Source organism: Podarcis melisellensis, assembly GCF_964234715.1.
Source record: "Podarcis melisellensis genome assembly, chromosome: 12".
Lineage (NCBI taxonomy): Eukaryota > Metazoa > Chordata > Lepidosauria > Squamata > Lacertidae > Podarcis > Podarcis melisellensis.
In genome coordinates this window covers 23,444,945-23,464,207 of record NC_138544.1, presented here as the reverse complement: position 1 = coordinate 23,464,207, position 19,263 = coordinate 23,444,945, and the positions used below count along the sequence as shown (strand labels likewise).

The 19,263-nt window shown below is 45.3% G+C and overlaps 1 protein-coding gene across 2 annotated transcripts in view; it reads left to right on the top strand.

Moving 5' to 3' along the window:
• The window catches only part of CHN2 (chimerin 2), a 157,011-nt gene that overhangs the window by 63,044 nt on the left and 74,704 nt on the right, over positions 1-19,263 (top strand). For both annotated transcript variants that reach the window (XM_081883384.1, XM_081883385.1), the window contains 3 exons: positions 415-470; positions 16,476-16,507; positions 18,386-18,499. In XM_081883384.1, the coding sequence (XP_081739510.1) occupies positions 415-470; positions 16,476-16,507; positions 18,386-18,499 (202 nt within the window). The remainder of the gene's footprint in view (positions 1-414; positions 471-16,475; positions 16,508-18,385; positions 18,500-19,263) is intronic.

Below are 19,263 nucleotides of genomic sequence, written 5' to 3'. Positions count from 1 at the left end.
TGACTGGACTTAACTGGGTCCTTTACCTTTTTACCTAGATGCCTGAGAATTCACAGAGCACCCTCTCCCTCTTCTCCAAGAAGTTTTAAAATCTCAAACCAGGCATTATAATTTCTGTTATTTTAAATGGATAATTGTACTAATAACACATGAACCAACCAACCAAAAAGTAGGCAGCTTTCTAGACAGCAGAGGTGAGGAGGAAAATTGATGAGGATATCAAAGATTCACTGTGGAGGAAGGTACCTGTGTCCTCTCTATGAATTCTAAATGTGATACTCTATAATACCCCTTGCAAGTCAGCTATTTCCTTCATTTGAATTTAGTTTGAAGCATCTTCTTTAAGCCTATCTAAGCAAATGTTAGTATTCATTGCAGCCTACTAATTACAAACGTGTTTTTTATGTTTGACAGTGTATCAGTTACAACAGGAAGCACCTCGTCCCAAGAGAATAATTTGTCCTCGAGAGGTCAGTTTCAAGTTTCTCTTCATCTTCTTTAATTGAATGGTCAGCAGCATGCTGATACTGTTGGTCTTCACATTTTATGTGTGCAGGATGTGATCTATATATTGTCATCCACACAAAAGATTCAAAAGCGCTCTGTTTTTTAAAAATTATAAGGTAAACATTATAAAAACACCCATCGGTGTTTGTTATAAATTCTAAGCTTTAAGTGATTAATATTATTAAGATGTTTTCAGTACTATTTTTGTGTTCATCAAAGTGTTGTGTATCTTTGTGTTTATTTCTGCCATAAATGAAGCGCGATTTCCTACCCCACCCCAGCAAATCTTCCACTAGCTTCACAAACCCTGTCTGTCATCTGAAAATATGCATTTTGACAAATGTTTTAGAATAGTGTAGATAGAATATTGAATTAATAGCATGTGGTCATTCTCCCTACAAGTCTAAAGCACGAAGACAGTATGTAAGAATAGATAAGGCCATGCATTTACTGGCTGTCTCCCAGTTTGGTTTCCTGAAGTTTCTAACAGAGTGCTTTGTTTCTGACCAGTTTTATTCCCATGATGGTGTACTAGGTATGCCTCACCCTAATTGCACAACATCTGAGATGAAGCTGCTGATCTTGGTTTTGTCTTGGCAGAGTAAGCATCTCATTAAAGAGGTGCTTCCTTCCCTAGGATGTTCCCGGTGATGTCTGTATAGGCCTTATGAAGGTCACCGGAAGTGTTCCTGATTGAAGACACAGATCTGCTGTAACTATCAGAGGTGCTAACTGAGAAACGCACATTTCAAGTGGATAAGCAGCTCTGTCTGATGCTTCAGTAGCTCTGAGCAGAGAGGACTCCCTAGTCTTCCTCCTGAAACAGACCTGTCCCAGTCGATGCATCTCCTGCAGAGCAAATCTGCAGGTTGGAAAGAGCAGTTTCCACCATCAAGCAGGAGCCCTTCCCAGTAGCAGATCTGTTCATGAATAAGCTCCTCAGTTGTCAGGCTTAAAAGCAATTCTTTTGTTTTCTGCAGGTGGGAAGGGCACACCCACTGCAGCAGAGTTCTCCAGGAGAAGGGAGGGAGAGATCACTTCTCTTTCTCCTGGGAAGAAGCTGTGTGGTTCGAATGTGCTTGAAGCTCCTCTAGTTGTCTCTTTAGTATGATAATGATTTCTAGTCGTTTTTAAGGACATGTTTCTTCACGTTTGCTAGCAAGCAAGAATAGCCAGAAGCAATGCTGTTAAGCAGAGTCACCTTTGCACAGTATACTCAGTGCGTTTCCATGTGTGCCATGAGACTTGTTGGTGTACCTTAAGTTGTGATGAGTGAGGTCATTGTGGCTCATACTGAGATTGACTCAGAAATAAAGCAGCCTATAATGTTTTGGAACACACAAGATGAATGAAGCTAGGGGAGAAAAACTGGGAAGTTGTCTCTGGCTTGGGTTTTCATCTTGTTCTTCTATATACAATGGTACCTCAGGTTAAGTACTTAATTTGTTTCGGAGGTCCGTTCTTAACCTGAAACTGTTCTTAACCTGAAGCACCACTTTAGCTAATGGGGCCTCCTGCTGCTGCCACACCGCCAGAGCACGATTTCTGTTCTCATCCTGAAGCAAAGTTCTTAACCTGAGGTAATATTTCTGGGTTAGCGGAGTCTGTAACCTGAAGCGTATGTAACCCGAGGTACCACTGTACTTGGTAATTCTATCTTCAATAACGTTTTCCACCAATTCTCCCTGAAATGATGCAGAGATGTCTTTCCCATAGGGCTTAGTGGTGCGTCGCACCAGGGCGCTGGCCTCTCAAGGGTGCCCCAGTGAGTGGGGGAGCTGCGCGGCTTTGCTGGCGGCCTCCCCTTTCCCTGCACGACCGCCAGCTGCGCCCCACCAACTATATGGCTGGCGAGCGTGTAGCTTCCTTCCCAATCCTCTGCTGGGATTGCTTTTCCTGCAGCGGCATGGGGGGGAGTTGCGCCCCCGCATAGCTGGTCGTGTGCAGCTTTGCCCCCCCATCCGTGGTAATTTGGGAGTGCTGGGCGGATATTTGCACCCCGGCGCCGCATCTGCTAAAGACGGCCCTGAAATGATGTTAAGCTAACCAGCCTGTGATTTCTTAGATACACTCAGATTCATTTTTTAAAAATTGGTGTTAAACACCTCCCTCCCCAAAAGAAACCAAGATAACACAATGAGATTAATATCAGATTAAAATATTATTATCCTACCACCCAATTATATAAATGTTACCTTTTACACATTTCATAATGGTTGAAGGAATGGAGCATTGTAGGTGACTCTTGGAACAAATTCCCCCCTGTATAAACTCCCATTACAGAATAGCTTAATGTTCGTGCAGCTTATCGGTTTGGCATAATGCTAAATCGGTGTTGGAAGTCTCTCTCTGCTGGATATTTTCAGAAATTGCTAACAATTATTCAACAAAACAGTGTTCACTACAATGGCAAATTTGAATAAACTGTCCCTGGTGCATACAAAGCATGCACTTCCTAAACCGGACTATTATGCAGAGAAATATGTCAGCTAATTACTTTGCTCATTGTTCTTAATTCTAATTACAGTTTTAGAAAACACTATTGCTAGTAAAGATAGTAAAATATGTGATAGCTTGGGGAAAAGCAAAACATTTTACCATCCTCTGCTCTTAATTCTGTACGAAATGGGAATGGGATTTTTATTCATAAGTGCCCGTTTATTTTTCAGCTGGATGTAATATGCAGAAATCTTCAAAGTATAAATAAATACAAGTAGTAATGTATGAAGGGGTTTAGCATATGTAAATGTGAAATGTTCCTCTGTTTTCTGCTTAGATTTTCCTGAAAGCCTAGCTGTAAAACAAGAGCTTGAAGATTACTATGGTATCTTTTTGGCTTGTAATATTCTCACTGTGGTGCTAAAGCATCCAGGAATTCCTTTAGTTCACGTAAAATTGAGTAAAAGATAATATAAAATATTGGATTTTGACCTGGGAGACATAAATCTAAATAAGAGACTCAGCCATTGATGTTTTGTTCCCCAGTTGTTCACATCTAAGGATGGAATATTTATTCGTGGATTTAAATGGATAATACATGATTTGATGTGAAATGGTCCTGAATCATTCTATGTCCTCAAGTAATGTTTTACATAAGAGACGTACAGGCAAAGGAAATCTCAGTTGGCATTTGGTTTGTGCTGCCTGTCCAGAATGACATTTGAAAGCAGGAGTTCTAGAACACGTGGAGGAAGTATGTATATACATGTCCTCATTTTCACAGGACTTCACCCTTCAAATAAGCAATAGCCACAAAGCAGCATCCCTAAACCTATAGTAGTTAAGGTTCTTTGTACTTGACCCAGTAAGTCAAGAAGGAAATATTAAGCTGAAGATTCCAAACAGAGTGAAAGGCTTTAGCTACTGAGGTCATGAGCCCTGCAGAAGCTTTGGGATCAGGTGTGGATTGGCAGGTGCTCAGGAGAAGGAGGAAGAAACAGAGGGGGAGCTGAACGGTGAGAACTGTCATGGTCCCTGAGTGATGGGGATGGCCAGACAAAGAAGGTGGAGGAATGAGCTGCTCACAGAAGAACCTAAGGAGGTTCCAGTGGGATAGGACAGGACATACCAAACCAGAGTCATGGGGACTTGAGGAGCTGCTTGGGAAGGAGGATCATGGAACATACCATGTGGGGGAGGGGGGTCCCTTCACCCCATGTCCTCTCCTCATCAGTCTCCCAGGCACCCACACAACCTTTCCTCCAAGATCACCAAGGCCCACCTTCAACTCAGTCACTCTGAATGTAGTGCCAACTCTGGAGTTGTCATTTCTGGCTCCCCAGCTCTTCAGAGGAGGTGGCTGCCCAGCCTGTCCCATATCCGCTCCCCAGAAGACATTGACACATCCTCTGTTGCCGAGGTCATGAAGAAGACACCAGCACAGGCATGAACAGACAGGGAAGACCCACCCTTCTCAGAGGAGTGCCTGCTTGCATGCCCAGTTTCAGGAACAGCCTCAATTGCCATCCTAAGTTGTGCCTGCCCCATTCCCATATAACAAGGTTGTAGGGGACGTATCGCTGGTTGAATCAATGTCTTAGCTTGTCTAGCCATGTGTAGCACCTACGATGTCTTTGACCTCTGCCTGTGTACTCTACTGATCTGAAAATTAGAGATTTTGGTAGATACTGCAATTTGAGATTGCATTCTTCCTCCAGTGAGAGTCAGGACAGCAACTTAGGTTGGAGGTGGGGGACTCTCTCTCCTTTCTGCCCTGACTTCAGTTACCTCTGAAGGGATGCTGGTTCTCCTTCCTCCAGCTTTTCTGCAGAACACAGAGCCTCAGCAGAGGCTGAGAAGGACTTGGAGGGGCAGGAGGAGGCAGAACCGGAGGTGGCAGAGACTGAACAGGAGCCCAAACAGAAGGGTACAAGCTTGTGATCTAGAACCAGACACCACCTTCACAGAGGGGAGCAAACTCCCCACCAAGGAGAGTGTGTTTGCAACATTTGCAAAGTGAGTGAGTCTTGTGAGTTAGTGCACCCCACCTTTTGCGTAAAAGATTGGCCGGTGGGGTGTGGGAACAGGTTGGGGCATCTTAGCCGCTTACATCTCTTTCAAAACTTCTTGACCTGCTCTTGTCCCTCGTATGCTAAGCATCTCAGAAAAGGGAGAAGGGTGACATCATAAACTGGATGATGTCATGCAAAGTATAAAACAATACCATGTATCCTAAGTGTCTCAGACTGGAGAAGGATGACATCATAAAGCAGATTGTGTCCAGTGAGTCAATCTCAAATGTTTTCCAACTAGATAAATGACTTAATTAAATATGTATATTTAGGCACTGATGCCAGGAAAGGAAATCTGTTCAGGATGAAATAGTCTGTTCCCCAGGGATGGTTTGTCCACCTGGCAACTGAATAAGAGACTTTTCCAAAGGAAAGGAAAGGAAATGTAGTCCTAATTTTGTAAATGTGGAGCAGGTGGATTTGTATTCGGATATACAGTCTGGCCTGGAGGAAGTAAAGTTGAGGGGGAAATAGAAGACAACAGATATGGAGGCAATTTAACCTAGTTTTAGATTTAATCAGTTTTAGATTCTATTTTAGATGAACCCTGGTTTGCCATGGCATCTGAGCCTTAGGAACTGCCATTAATTTTAACTATTCGTAATCGTAAGATAGGCACGCGGGTGGTGCTGTGGGTTAAACCACAGAGCCTAGGACTTGCTGATCAGAAGGTCAGCGGTTCGAATCCCCGCGACGGGGTGAGCTCCCGTTGCTCGGTCCCTGCTCCTGCCAACCTAGCAGTTCGAAAGCACGTCAAAATGCAAGTAGATAAATAGCTACCGGGAAGGTAATGGCATTTCCGTGCGCTGCTCTGGTTCTCCAGAAGCGGCTTAGTCATGCTGGCCACATGACCCGGAAGCTGTACGCCGGCTCCCTTGGCCAATAAAGCAAGATGAGCGCCGCAACCCCAGAGTCGGCCACGACTCGACCTAATGGTCAGGGTTCCCTTTACCTTTAATCGTAAGATGCTCAGGGTAATTCACCTGGTTCTTCCATGCCACTTTACCTTCACAACAATCCCAGGACTTAGGTGAGACCTGTAGAGCAACGGGCCCAGTTGAGTCTCAGGGCTGAGTAGCAAAGGGAATCCAATGTCTCCTCACTCTTAGTCCAACAAACTAACTAACCATTACAGCCAACTCAACTTCATCTGAAGTATGGCTCCTTGAAAGCAGCAAAGAGCCACATCTGAACATTTCCTGCTACTTCTCCTACTAAAAAGTAACATAAGAAGTGATCCTTCATGAATTATTCCCAAATGTTTTGACCCGACAAGCAGATCAGCCAGCGATCGACTGAGAGCTATTAAAGTAGCTCTGAAATCTGTGACTTTTTTTTGCTGCTGGCAGCAGTCCTACACACAATGAAGTCATGCTTGAAACCCAGTGGCCTCCTTTGTGAATCCAGATTCTTATCTACTGTTTGCTGAACTTCTACAGATTTGTCTATCTTTGTTATGTCCCTATTGGCTTGCTGTCTCACTTGCCTGTGTTGTTAGCAGATTCTCCTGTAAGATATGGTAGAATCTGCCCGTTGAACAGTTGCTAATTCTTTAGAAGGTGAGCCTACAGATCAAATCGATTTGCATTTCCCTCACATCTTACCAATACATGTCATTGAAGCTTTATTTCTGTATACAGTGGTACCTCTGGTTAGGTACTTAATTCGTTCTGGAGGTCCGTACTTAATCTGAAACTGTTCTTAACCTGAAGCACCACTTTAGCTAATGGGGCCTCCTGCTGCTTCCACACCGCTGGAGCACGATTTCTGTTCTCATCCTGAAGCAAAGTTCTTAACCCGAGGTACTATTTCTGGGTTAGCGGAGTCTGTAACCTGAAGTGTATGTAACCTGAAGCATATGTAACCCGAGGTACCACTGTGTCTGAAATAATTGTCATTTATATCCTCTTTGTTTAATTATCTTGTTTTGTTCCTTCGTTGTTGAATGAGCTTGACATGTTTGCTATCCACTACTCTTTAAGGTAGATTTCTAGACTTTGGTAACATTCCTTCACATGCCACCATTGGATATAACCTAATCTGATCAAAATACTACATTTGGGATTTTACTTTCACCATGACTAATGTGCTAAAGGGCATTGTATGCAAATGTTTATCTTCTGGACTTTGAACGTCTTACTAATGCACTTTTCAGATTTTCCCATCATTAACAGATTAGATGATTAGGCAACATGGTTGGGTGTGGGTGCGCAAAGATAATTACAGAGGCTGTCTGGTTGTAAATTGATCTTTAGATACTGGTGATTGGTAAATGCAACTCTAGCTACTCCCAGATACAAAATCCTAGATAAAATCTTCAGTGTAATCTGCAACCTATACTCCCCCCCACAAAAAAGTCCATTGTGGTCCTGGAGAAAGAATACACATCTACAAAACTTTATTAGCATTTGGAAATGCAGTCAAAGTCCTTTTTCTTTGCTTCTCTTCTTGACAAATACTTTGTTTTGGAGATTAGAAAGAAAACTGGATGCATTTTCCTTTAAATTGTGTGAATTCTTCTACAACTGAAGCAGTGCCACCATTTTCAATGCCCCCTTTTACATTTTTTAAAACTTACATCAATTTATGAAGAAGCAGCATTTCCATTTAAAAGCTGGTTTAATTAAAAAATCATAAGAAGTCATTAGAGTGATGTCAGGGAACTGCCATCTAAAGCGCCGGGGGCGCAAAGGCTCACTGAGGTTGAGAGAGGAGTAGCAGCGGAAGAGGGAACCAGTAGAGGGCGAGCAAGAACTCCAAGGGAAAGTGAGTCGGAGGGATGGCTCAGAGACACTTCCAGCGAAAACAGTGGGGAGGTCTCAGGACCTCCTATAGGGACACCCACACCTTGCCGGAAACTGTCACGCCGAGAGGCCAGACGACGTGTTTCCGTTAAAGAGCTTTTATGTTGGAAAAGATTCCGAAAGCAGCCACTTTCGGATTCTACTAGTGATTGACGCAGCCATGCTGGAGGGGCTCCGTCACAGGCAGAGGTTTGAAAACCTGATCAAACTCTGAGGGACTTGCATTTTACGCACAAGCAGCTCATCGTCCCATCACAGCAATCCGAAAGTCTCCGAAAGCCAGCTTGTGCAGGGAGAAGCATCATGAGCAACCCAGCCGGAACCGGAGGAGCAGGAGCAGCTGGAGGGGGTCCAAGCCTGGAAGAAAGGTACAGGGCGTTGGAGATCCAGTTGGCGCTGCAAACGGCGAGGCTTGAGGAGAGGAGGGCTCAGGATGCAGAAAAGGGAAAGGAGAAAACCACCCCGCTCGCCAGAAAGGTACCAGGATTGGTGCAGAAATTCGGGGGGGATCCCAGGAACTATCATGCCTTTAGAACAGAGATGCAATACGCTCTAAACTTGCAGTTTGATGACTTCCCCGACGAGGAATCGCGAGTGGCTTTTGTGATTGGCCATCTCGAATCCGGGGCGAAAGATTGGGTTAGACCCCTGATGGCAGCGAATAATGAGATCCTAAAGGACACGAGGAAGTTTTTTCGTGCCATGGACCTGATGTTTTCCAGCGATATTGAGCAGGGGGTGGTGCGAAGGCAGTTAATGGCTTGCCAGCAAGGAAGCAGATCTGTCCGTGAGTACTGGACTGAATTTACTATGCTGATTCATAAATTGGGGTGGGACCTATCGGCGGAGCCCATCCAAATGCTTTTCGAAGAGGGGCTTTCTTCAACCGTCAAAGATGAGCTTTCCCGGGGGCCCAGGGCGGAGTCTATGGATCAGTTAACCAAATCTGCGCTGTCCATAGGAGCGCGCCAGGAGGCGAGGGCTTTGGAAAAGCGGGAAGGGAAAGGAGACCGTTGGAGGGAGTTCCGCATTCCAGACATTCCAGAGCCACCTTTCCCGCCGGCAGAGCCGATGGAAGTTGGAACAGCGCGGGCGCGCGCAGTTTCAAATCCCAGTGAAGGGCGGAAGAAGGAGGGAAAGAGCGCCAAGAGATGTTATCTCTGCCAACAGCCAGGGCACTTTGCCAGAGTCTGCCCACAAAGAAAGGGATGGCAAGGGATGGCAGGAGCTGTTGGGGGAAAGGAAGAGGAAGGCAAGGAGCAAGTAAAAGCCAACGCCTGGCTGCCATCGTCGGGGCACAGCAGCCAGGCCAAAGAGCAGTGAAAGTGCCCACGCCGGAACCTCCCAGACCCGCTTTAGTGATAGAGGTGTTACTAGAACTGCCAAACGGACACCCACTAAAGATCAAGGCGCTTTTGGATTCAGGCAGCTCCTGTAATTTCATGAGTAAGGAGTTTGCAGCCGAGCATCAGATACAGACCATCCCTTTAAGTAACCCCTTGCAGGTGACTACGATTGACGGCAGAGAGCTGTTGGGGGGAGAAGTTAGCCAACAGACTGTCCCGATGATAATGAGGGTGGCAAGGCACACCGAACAGATAGCGTTTAATGTGGCCATCCTGGGAGGAGCGCCCATCATTTTGGGGATGAGCTGGCTGGCGCTACACGATCCGCTAGTGGGCTGGCATCAGAGGGTGGTCTCCTTTGGGTCAGCGCATTGCCTAGAACACTGCAAGGAGGGGAAGGTTTCGGGAGGAGACAGAGTCACCCTAGCCGGGATGGAAGTAATGGACAAAGGGAAGGTGCCCCCGCAATACGCAGATCTGAGCAACGTATTCAGCGAAAGGGAAGCAGACAAACTGCCACCGCATAGACCCTTTGACTGTCAAATCAACCTACTCCCTGGGGCCCAACTCCCAGTAGGCAAGCTGTACGCCATGTCAGACAGGGAGATGCAGGAGCTGAGGGAGTTCATTGACAAAAACCTGAAGCAAGGTTTCATCAGAGAGTCCCGAGCGGTGGGGGGCAGCCCAGTGTTTTTTGTGGACAAAAAGAACACAGACAAACCGAGACTGGTGTGTGACTTTAGGGCCCTCAATGCAGTGTCGGAGCCCCTGGCTTTCCCTATGCCCCGAATTGATGACATTTTGACCAGAGTAAGGAAGGGAAAGATTTTTACAAAGCTGGACCTGCGGGGGGCGTACAATCTGATACGCATAAGGAAGGGAGATGAATGGAAGACCACCATGTTTACCCCTTTGGGAGCCTTTGAATACCTCGTTATGCCCTTCGGTCTACAAGGGGGCTCCGCGTGTTTTCAAGCTTTTATAAACCACGTTCTGGGACCTTTGCTCTACAAGAATTGTGTGGCCTTTTTAGACGACGTGTTGGTGTATTCGGAAGATGAGGAACAGCATGTGAGGGACGTTCGAGAAGTGTTGGGCAGGCTGCAAGCCAACCAGCTGTGGGTGAAACTGGAGAAGTGCCAGTTTCATACCAAGGAGGTGGAATTCCTGGGGTACCGCTTGTCAGACAAGGGATTGGCCATGGATCCAGGCAAGGTCCAAGCGGTACTGGAATGGAAGACACCGAAGACCAAGAAGGACGTGCAAAGATTCTTGGGGTTTGGGAACTTTTATCGGAAGTTCATCAAGAACTTTGCCCACTTGACGGCGCCCATCACCGACTGCCTCAGCAGCAAGAAGAAATTTGTTTGGACGGTAGAGGCGGATCGAGCCTTTGAAGAACTGAAAAGGGCTTTCGCCTCGGAAGAACAACTTCTGCATGTGGATTTACGAAAACCCATGAGAGTGGAAACCGATGCATCCGACCGGGCGGTAGGGGCGGTCCTTCTTCAACCGGGGAGGAGTGCGTCGGAGTGGAGACCGTGTGCCTTCTTCTCGCGGAAGCTGAATAAATCCGAGAGGAATTACACGGTGTATGACAGGGAACTACTTGCCATTCACGAAGCATTCCGGAGGTGGAGACATTTATTAATTGGGGCACAACACAAGGTGCAAGTGTGCACCGACCACAAGAATTTAGAGTATTGGAGAACAGCTCGAGTGCTCAACCAACGACAAGTGAGATGGGCACAGGAATTCTCCAAATTCAACTTTGAAATTTGTTATGTGCCAGGCCCAGAAAACGTCAGGGCGGACGCGCTCTCACGCAAACCAGAGTATTGGGAAGGGGAGGGGGTGATCGAAGAGAGACATGTCATCCCTGAGGACCGCTGGGTGTGTGGGGCGGCGCTGGTGGGGCAACGAGAACTGGTAGAGGAAACGGAAAATGATGAATATGCCCAGGATAAGCTCAGAGGTCTCAGGGGGGAGGGCGAGAGTCCCGGAGGTTTTGAGGAAAGAAATGGGGCATTGTATTACAAAGGGGCACTGTATATACCCGAAGGTGAATTGAGGGGGAGAGTACTCAAGCAGTTGCATGATAGCCCCACGGCGGGACATTTTGGACAACACAAGACCATGTGGTTGGTTACCAGGGAATTTTGGTGGCCTAAGGTGAGGGAAGATGTAAGGGAGTATGTAAGAGGGTGTGACCAATGTCAGCGAGCCAAAGGGGAAAGAAGGGCACCGGCAGGGTTATTAGAACCATTACCCACACCAGAACGGCCTTGGGAAGCGATATCAATAGATTTTATGACGGATCTGCCAAAGTCCAAGGGGAAAACAGCCATCATGGTAGTAGTAGACCTGTTAACTAAGATGTGCCACTTTGTAGCATGCTCACATGCAGTCACAGCGGAAGAAACAGCGAAGTTGTTTGTAGAACACATCTTTAGGTTGCACGGGGCTCCCTTGAGGGTGATCTCAGATCGCGGCAAACAATTTACTTCCAGGTTCTGGAGGAAGCTCATGAGCTTGCTGCACGTGGAAGTCAATTTTTCAACTGCCCGGCACCCTGAAACCAACGGGCAGGCGGAAAGAGCAAATGGCATTCTTCAACAATATCTGAGGTGTTATGTCAATGACAGAGAGAACGATTGGGTCGAAAAGTTGGCGTTGGCAGAATTTGCCTACAATAATGCGGAGAATGTGTCCACAGGGATGAGTCCCTTTTTGGCTAATTACGGGTGTCACCCCAGGGCATTTCCAGGGGAAGGAGGGGAGAGATGGAGCGTCCCAGCGGCTGAACATTTTGTAGAAGAGATGGAAGCGATCCATCATCAGCTCCAGCTCAACTTAGAAAGGGCTAAGGCACAATATAAGAAGCAGGCAGACCAGAACAGAAGGGAAGGTGAAACCATAAGGGTGGGGGATCAAGTGTGGTTGTCAACCCAAGGGTTGCCGTTCAAAGGGGGTTGTAAGAAATTGAGGCCCAGAAGATTGGGACCCTTTGAGGTCATTCAGCAGGTCAACCCGGTAGCTTTCAAACTCCGATTACCCAACCACATGAAATTGCACCCAGTGTTCCACAGGTCGTTACTGTCACCATACAGGGGGGGACGTGAAGGGGAGTACGTCAGGGGACCAGCCTTGGAAGAGAGGGAACGCCGCAACCATGTAGCGGAAATCATCGATTCCAGGTGGAAGGGAAATCAGGTGGAGTATTTGGTGGCGTGGGAAGGGGAACCGGAGTCAGAAAACACCTGGGTAAGTGCAGAGGAAGTCAATGACGAGGTTTTAACAGAAACGTTCCACCAAAGGTTCCCGAGGAAACCTCAGCCGATAGCAAGGTTTAGGAGGGAGTATTTCGGCACCACCGATGAGGAAGAGGAAATGGAAGGGTTCGCGGAGTCGGAGTTGGAAGAGGGAGTGGACTCCGATGACGAAGATTACCGAGAGAGTAGGAACAGCAACAAGTGGAGGGAAGTGTTCGCGACGTCGGAAGATGAGGGAGGTTCTTTCAGGGGTTTTACCTCCTCACCGCCAGTAGGGGAGGAGACGGGAGGGGGTGAAGGGGGCCCTGGAGGGGAGGTGGATGTCAGGGAACTGCCATCTAAAGCGCCGGGGGCGCAAAGGCTCACTGAGGTTGAGAGAGGAGTAGCAGCGGAAGAGGGAACCAGTAGAGGGCGAGCAAGAACTCCAAGGGAAAGTGAGTCGGAGGGATGGCTCAGAGACACTTCCAGCGAAAACAGTGGGGAGGTCTCAGGACCTCCTATAGGGACACCCACACCTCGCCGGAAACTGTCACGCCGAGAGGCCAGACGACGTGTTTCCGTTAAAGAGCTTTTATGTTGGAAAAGATTCCGAAAGCAGCCACTTTCGGATTCTACTAGTGATTGACGCAGCCATGCTGGAGGGGCTCCGTCACAGGCAGAGGTTTGAAAACCTGATCAAACTCTGAGGGACTTGCATTTTACGCACAAGCAGCTCATCGTCCCATCACAAGTGATTTCACACATCATCTTGAATGCAGATTACTTGAGAGGAGAAATTGTATTTAGGGCATATATTTATCCCACAGTCATTGGTCATAATGCTTTTCTGTGAAGTTTCTGCTGTACAGTGGCATGTTTTTACAATAACATTTTTACTGTGCTTACTGGAGATCATGATAGCAGACGTTCCAAAGAGGAGGAATTGCAGTTCAAGGTCACTGCAATCTTGCTCCTAGCATATATGTTTTGTTGACTCATCAAGAGTGCATACCTTGATTCTAAATGTATTTTACTTGCAAAAAAAAATGCCACTAGTTTCGACAGAACTCTTCTTTTTAAGATTACATTGGTTACAGCTTCAAACAACATCCAGTAAGTCTTCAATGCATGTCTACCATGCATTAACATTACAGAAATTGATCCAGAAATTCTTCCATCCTTCAGAGCAGTACTGTACAGTGTTGCACATTTCTGCCACAGTTTGTCATTGTGGGTGGACTTGCTTAGAGTCACACATTCATTTTAAGATGCCTTGTGGGATGTAGTTTTCTCTAATCTTAGCTATGTCAGTGTGTTCAGAAGCTGTCATATCTGTATGAACTATGATCTTGAAGTCAGAGAGATGGGCCATGCCTGAAACCTCACAAAACGTTATTTTTGAGAAAGGCATTTTCATGAAGCTGTTTGACATTTTACACTTGGGTTGCGGTGACGCTAGAATGCTGCTCTGGGCTCCTTGGAGAAATGTTGAGATAAAAATATAGTAAGTAAATAGACACTAGGCATTGCAGAGAGATTCCTCTGCTGAGGATTTGGGGTTTCAGAAAATTTTCTAGTATGCTATCGCAAGGGGGGTGGAATGCATCAAAGGATATATAAGAGATAAGTTAGATTCTTTCACTGTATCATCAGGAGTTTTGGTTTTGGCAATTGCTGACAGATATTTATGATGTTTCCAGCTAAGCACTATTCTGAGCTCTCAAGGGACAAAATTTGTACTAACCAGAAACAAGCAACATTTGAGTTTGTCTGTGTTATATGTTGTTACTATTATTTATTAAACAGATTAGTTGCTTTTTTTGCCAGTGCAATCCAAAGTGACCTACAACAATAAATAATAAACATTTTAAAAAAGACAAAGAATAGAAAAATCAAATACTTTTAAAGGCAGGAATAGAACACCTCAGCAATTAAAGGAGATTACAGATAATTAAAAGACAAAGGCCTAGCAGAAAATAAATGTTTTTGCTGGTGCCTAAAGATACGTAGCACAGAGCCTAAGGCTTGCCGATCAAAAGGTTGGCGATTCGAATCGGTGAGCTCCCGTTCTTTGGTCCCAGCTCCTGCCAACCTAGCAGTTCAAAAGCATGCAGGGCGAGTAGATAAATAGGTACCACTCCGGCGGGAAAGTAAACAGCGTTTCTGTGTGCTGCTGTGGTTAGCAAGAAGCAGCTTAGTCATGCTGGCCACATGACCCAGAAGCTGTACGCCGGCTCCCTCGGCCAATAAAGCAAGATGAGCGCCACAACCCCAGAGTTGGTCACGACTGGACCTAATGATCAGGGGTCCCTTTAAAGATATGTAACGATGGCACCAGGTGAGCTTCCCTGGGGAGAGCATTCCACGAATGGGGGAAACACCACTGAAAAAAGGCCCGTTCTCATCTTGCTACCCTTCAGACCGCTTAGATGGCAATCACAGGGTCTGGGTCAGTTCATGTGGGGATAGGCAGTCCTTGAGGCCCAGAGCTGCATAAAGCTTTATAGGTCAAAACCACCACTTTGAACTGGACCTTGAAGCTAACTGGTAGCCAGTGTCGTTGAGTCAGGGTTGGTGTTAATTTACTCAAACCTTCTTGCTCCAGTGAACAACCTGGCTGCCAAATTTTGCACCAGCTGCAATTTCCAAACCATCTACAAAGGCAGTCCCATGTATAACACATTGCCGTAATCTAACCTAGAGTTTACCAGAGTATACTTCCGGTCTCTTCTCCTCTTTTATGTTAAGTGATGAATTAATATGTTTAATTCTATAAGATGAAGATTTAAGGATGTTAATGTTTAAGTTAAATTTCATAAAAATTGGGATTTGGAAAACCGTTAAAAGGACATGCAATGAAATTCAACCAAGGGGAAGTGAGGAAGTCACTTAACAAAGTTAATAACTGTAATTTTTAACAAGGCTATGTTTGTTTTGTTTGTTTGTCTTGTGTGTTTGCGTGTTTGTTTGTTTATAATATTGTGAAAACCAATTAAAAAAAATGGGGGGAAAATAGAGTTTACCAGAGTATAGACAACAGAAGTTAGGCTAGCGGTGTCCAGATAGGGGTGTAACTGATGGAAGGCGTTCTGCACCACTGAGGCCATTTGACCCTAGGAATTTTTGTGGTCAGCCACAATAGCTGGAACATGTTACCCATGAAAAATCTAGGCAGACAAGTAGGAATAACCGTAAACAAGCTGGAAACCAAGCCCCAGATTAGTTCTGTTTGGATATAGCGTGTGGGAATACCAAAGACAATAGCATTGCAAATAGGCAGTGTAACATGCATTGTTAGAAACAGGTTACCCTGCAGTGCATTCATGTTCTCTGCCTTGTGTAATTAGGTATCCTGAGACTTGCAAGACATTGATCACCAGCCCAAGGACTCTGCTGTGTAGTAGTAATAATTTTACTATTTGTAACAGGTTACATCTGACTGGGTTGCCCAATAAACATTACAGGACTTTCTTTCTTTCTTTCTTTCTTTCTTTCTTTCTTTCTTTCTTTCTTTCTTTCTTTCTTTCTTTCTCTTCATTTTGAAGCATTGCAATAAAGATTAAAACATTAAAATGAAAGGTTTAAAGCCTATCTTTATGGATCCAGCCATAATTTAATATTGTTTACTGAAAGACTGCCAGTGAAAAGCACATTAGTAAAGACTATTTAAATCAGAGGCAACTGTTAATATTCCAGCACTATGCTCCAAATATTAGATGAACATTGAACAAAAACATAGTGCATCAAACTTTGTAAGGAACTGCCCCCTGCTGGCCTGGCATTTGCTTGCGTATAATTGCCAGATTAAAATTTTCAGCATTACGTGTAGCATTTAAAATTAATCCTTCGTGCTCTCTTAGATGAAGGATGCCATCCTCCAGGCTTCCTGCTCTGCAGGCAACACTTCTTTCACCCTAAAATACTTTTTTAAAGTTGTAACCTGAAGTATTTGTGGCTGGGCAAATATTGATGATATTATTGTTTTACCAGCTTAAATTTTTATTGTTGCTTCTATTAATGTATATCTAACTGTGTTGTCTTTCCCCCTCCATTTAGGTGGAGAACAGACCAAAATACTACGGACGAGAGTATGTATTAAATTATTTGTAGGAAAATGACTTTTTACGTAATAATCTGATGCATGACACTGTGCAATTTAAAATTGCTATGAAGAGATCATTTAATGTTAATGAAGAGAAATTTAACTCAGTGTTATTTCTCCATTTCTTTCCACGTACTTACTCAGTTTTTCTTGATTTTCCAGACTCTTCGTTTGCATGCATGTAAATTGTCTTTTCAGGTGGTACCTATAGTGTATATACATTTCAGTTATGTATTTTGCAGTTAGAGATGTAGAGCAATCCTAACCCAGCCCTGGGAACAACTGGAGAAGTGGAGCCACTGCTGTTGATCAGGAAAGAAGGTGGCGGGGATGTTTTTGCTTTGGTTGTTTGTTTAAAAGGAAAGACCAGCTGGGTAAAGCCAGGTTCCCATCTAGTCCAGCATCCTATTCTCAGGGCGGCCAGCAGCAGCAGCAGCACTCTCCCAGCTTGTGATTTCCAACAGCTAAGATTCAGAGGTCTTCTTCCTGCAACAGGAGAACAAGACCATCGTGATTCATAGCCTTTGACAGCCTTATCGTCCTTGGTAAGGTGCAGTAGAGTGGGCCACCTGTCAATGGGCCAGCTTAAAATCCAGGGAATCCTTGGCCTGTTCTGCTCCACCCCATTTTGGAAACTTGTGCTGGCTGTGAACGGCAGCCTGCCATTAATACAAGTACAGCAAGGGGCTTCTGTAGCAGTGGACCCACCCGCCCGCCCGCCGCCAGCAGAGCCAGGGAGAAGGACTCTTCCACCCAGTCTTCTTCATTTATTTTGTAAATCTTAACTTAGGTCTCCTTTTCAGAATCACAGAATTGTAGAGTTGGAAGGGACCACATGGATCATCTAGTCCAACTCCCTACAGTGCCCAGTGTGGGGCTCGAACCCACAACCTTGAGATTAAGAGCTCTACAGACTGAGCTATATGATCCAGTCTGAATCTGGTGTTGTCTATTCCAAACTTTAAAATGCTGGAAAGCGTAATGCTGGTGGTCAGCAAAAGACTCTCTCAAGGCAAATCTAATAAAATGTAGTATAAACACCGACAATTGGGAAACACTCACCTGCAAGTGCTCCAGCTGGAGAACAGTCTCTACCAAAGGTGTCATGGACTTTGAAGACACTCGATCTCAGGACGAAAGGGAGAAACGTGCTAAGAGGAAGGCACGTTTGGCAAACCCTCAGTGTTATTAACTCCCGCCCAGAAACCTATGTCTCCGGTGTGGAAGGACATATGGATCCAGAATTGGCCTCCACAGTCACCTACGGACACACTATTAAGACCATGTTCATGGAAGACTATCTTACTCGGCCACGAGTGATCGCCAAAGAAGAATAAGTCATATAAAATTGATCCAAAGGCAGAAGAGCTGGGAGCACAGGCAGAGAGCTTGCAAAATGTTACAGATTACTAAAACCAGGCCCTGTTAAGCCCCTGGTTTCAATATTTATTTATTTAAAATATTTATATCCTGCCTTTCTAAGACAGCAGCCTTTTAAGGAGGCTTTTAACAGCAACAGAACAGCTGTAGGAAAATCCCAAAGCAATAATTAAAATGCAGCACAAATAAATCAGTTGTGTATCACCACCATGGACAGCAGAATTCACCAAAAGCAGCCTGAGCAAATGAATGGAAAGTTTGTGAGCGCAATTTTAATCTTGACTGCAGCATTCCTTGCTATTGGTTCCTCCCAAGATGTTCCCCCTGGCATCAGTTTGTTGTACATACAGAGGGACACAACCCTATCATGAACTATTTTGTAATGACTTTTATGTGTCCTCCTTCTGTCTTTTAACACTGAGTTCCTGTGGCCTTTCTCCCATTCAGAGTTATTCTCTAACCTGATGGCTTTCTGTTCCATCAGGTTTCATGGGATCATTTCTCGCGAGCAAGCCGATGAATTGCTTGGAGGTGTAGAAGGAGCATATATTCTCAGAGAGAGCCAGCGGCAGCCTGGATGCTATACCCTAGCTCTCAGGTGAGCTTTGCTGCTTCTGTTTGCAAATTTTAAGAAGTGCATGTCGGCCATTGGGAACCTGAAGGAATCGTGGTTATAACAACTATATGCAAAACAGAATACTTTTTAAAATGGTATGATGTAGTCTGTAACGTGTTAGATATTATGATCCTTTAAATTTTAAAGTATAATTTTTTGCAGACTCAATAGTTGATTTTATGCACTTTTCGTGATAATAATAACAATTTACACCCTGCCCATCTGGCTGGGTTTCCCCAGCCACTCTGGGTGGCTCCCAGCAGAATTAAAAGCACAAGAAAACATCAAATATAAAAAAACTTCCCTAAACAGGGCTGCCTTCAGATGTTTTCTAAAAGTCAGATGGTTGCTTATTTCCTTGACATCTGATGGGAGGGCATTCCACAGGGCGGGCGCCATTACTGAGAAGGCCCTCTTCCTGGTTCCCTGTAACCTCACTTCTCGCGGTGAGGGAACTGCCAGAAGGCCTTCGGAGCTGGACGTCAGTGTCCAGGCTGAACGATATGGGTGGAGATGGTCCTTCAGGTATACTGGGCTGAGGCTGCTTAGGGCTTTAAAGGTCAGCACCAACACTTTGAATTGTGCTTGGAAAGGTACTGGGAGCCAATGTAGGTCTTTCAGGACTGGTATTATACGTTCTCAGCTGCCACTCCCAGTCACCAGTCTAGATGCATCCAAAGGGCAGTAACAGCCCAAAATTACCCCCAAAATTATTCACATTATATCAACACTGTCAGGGTTTCTGG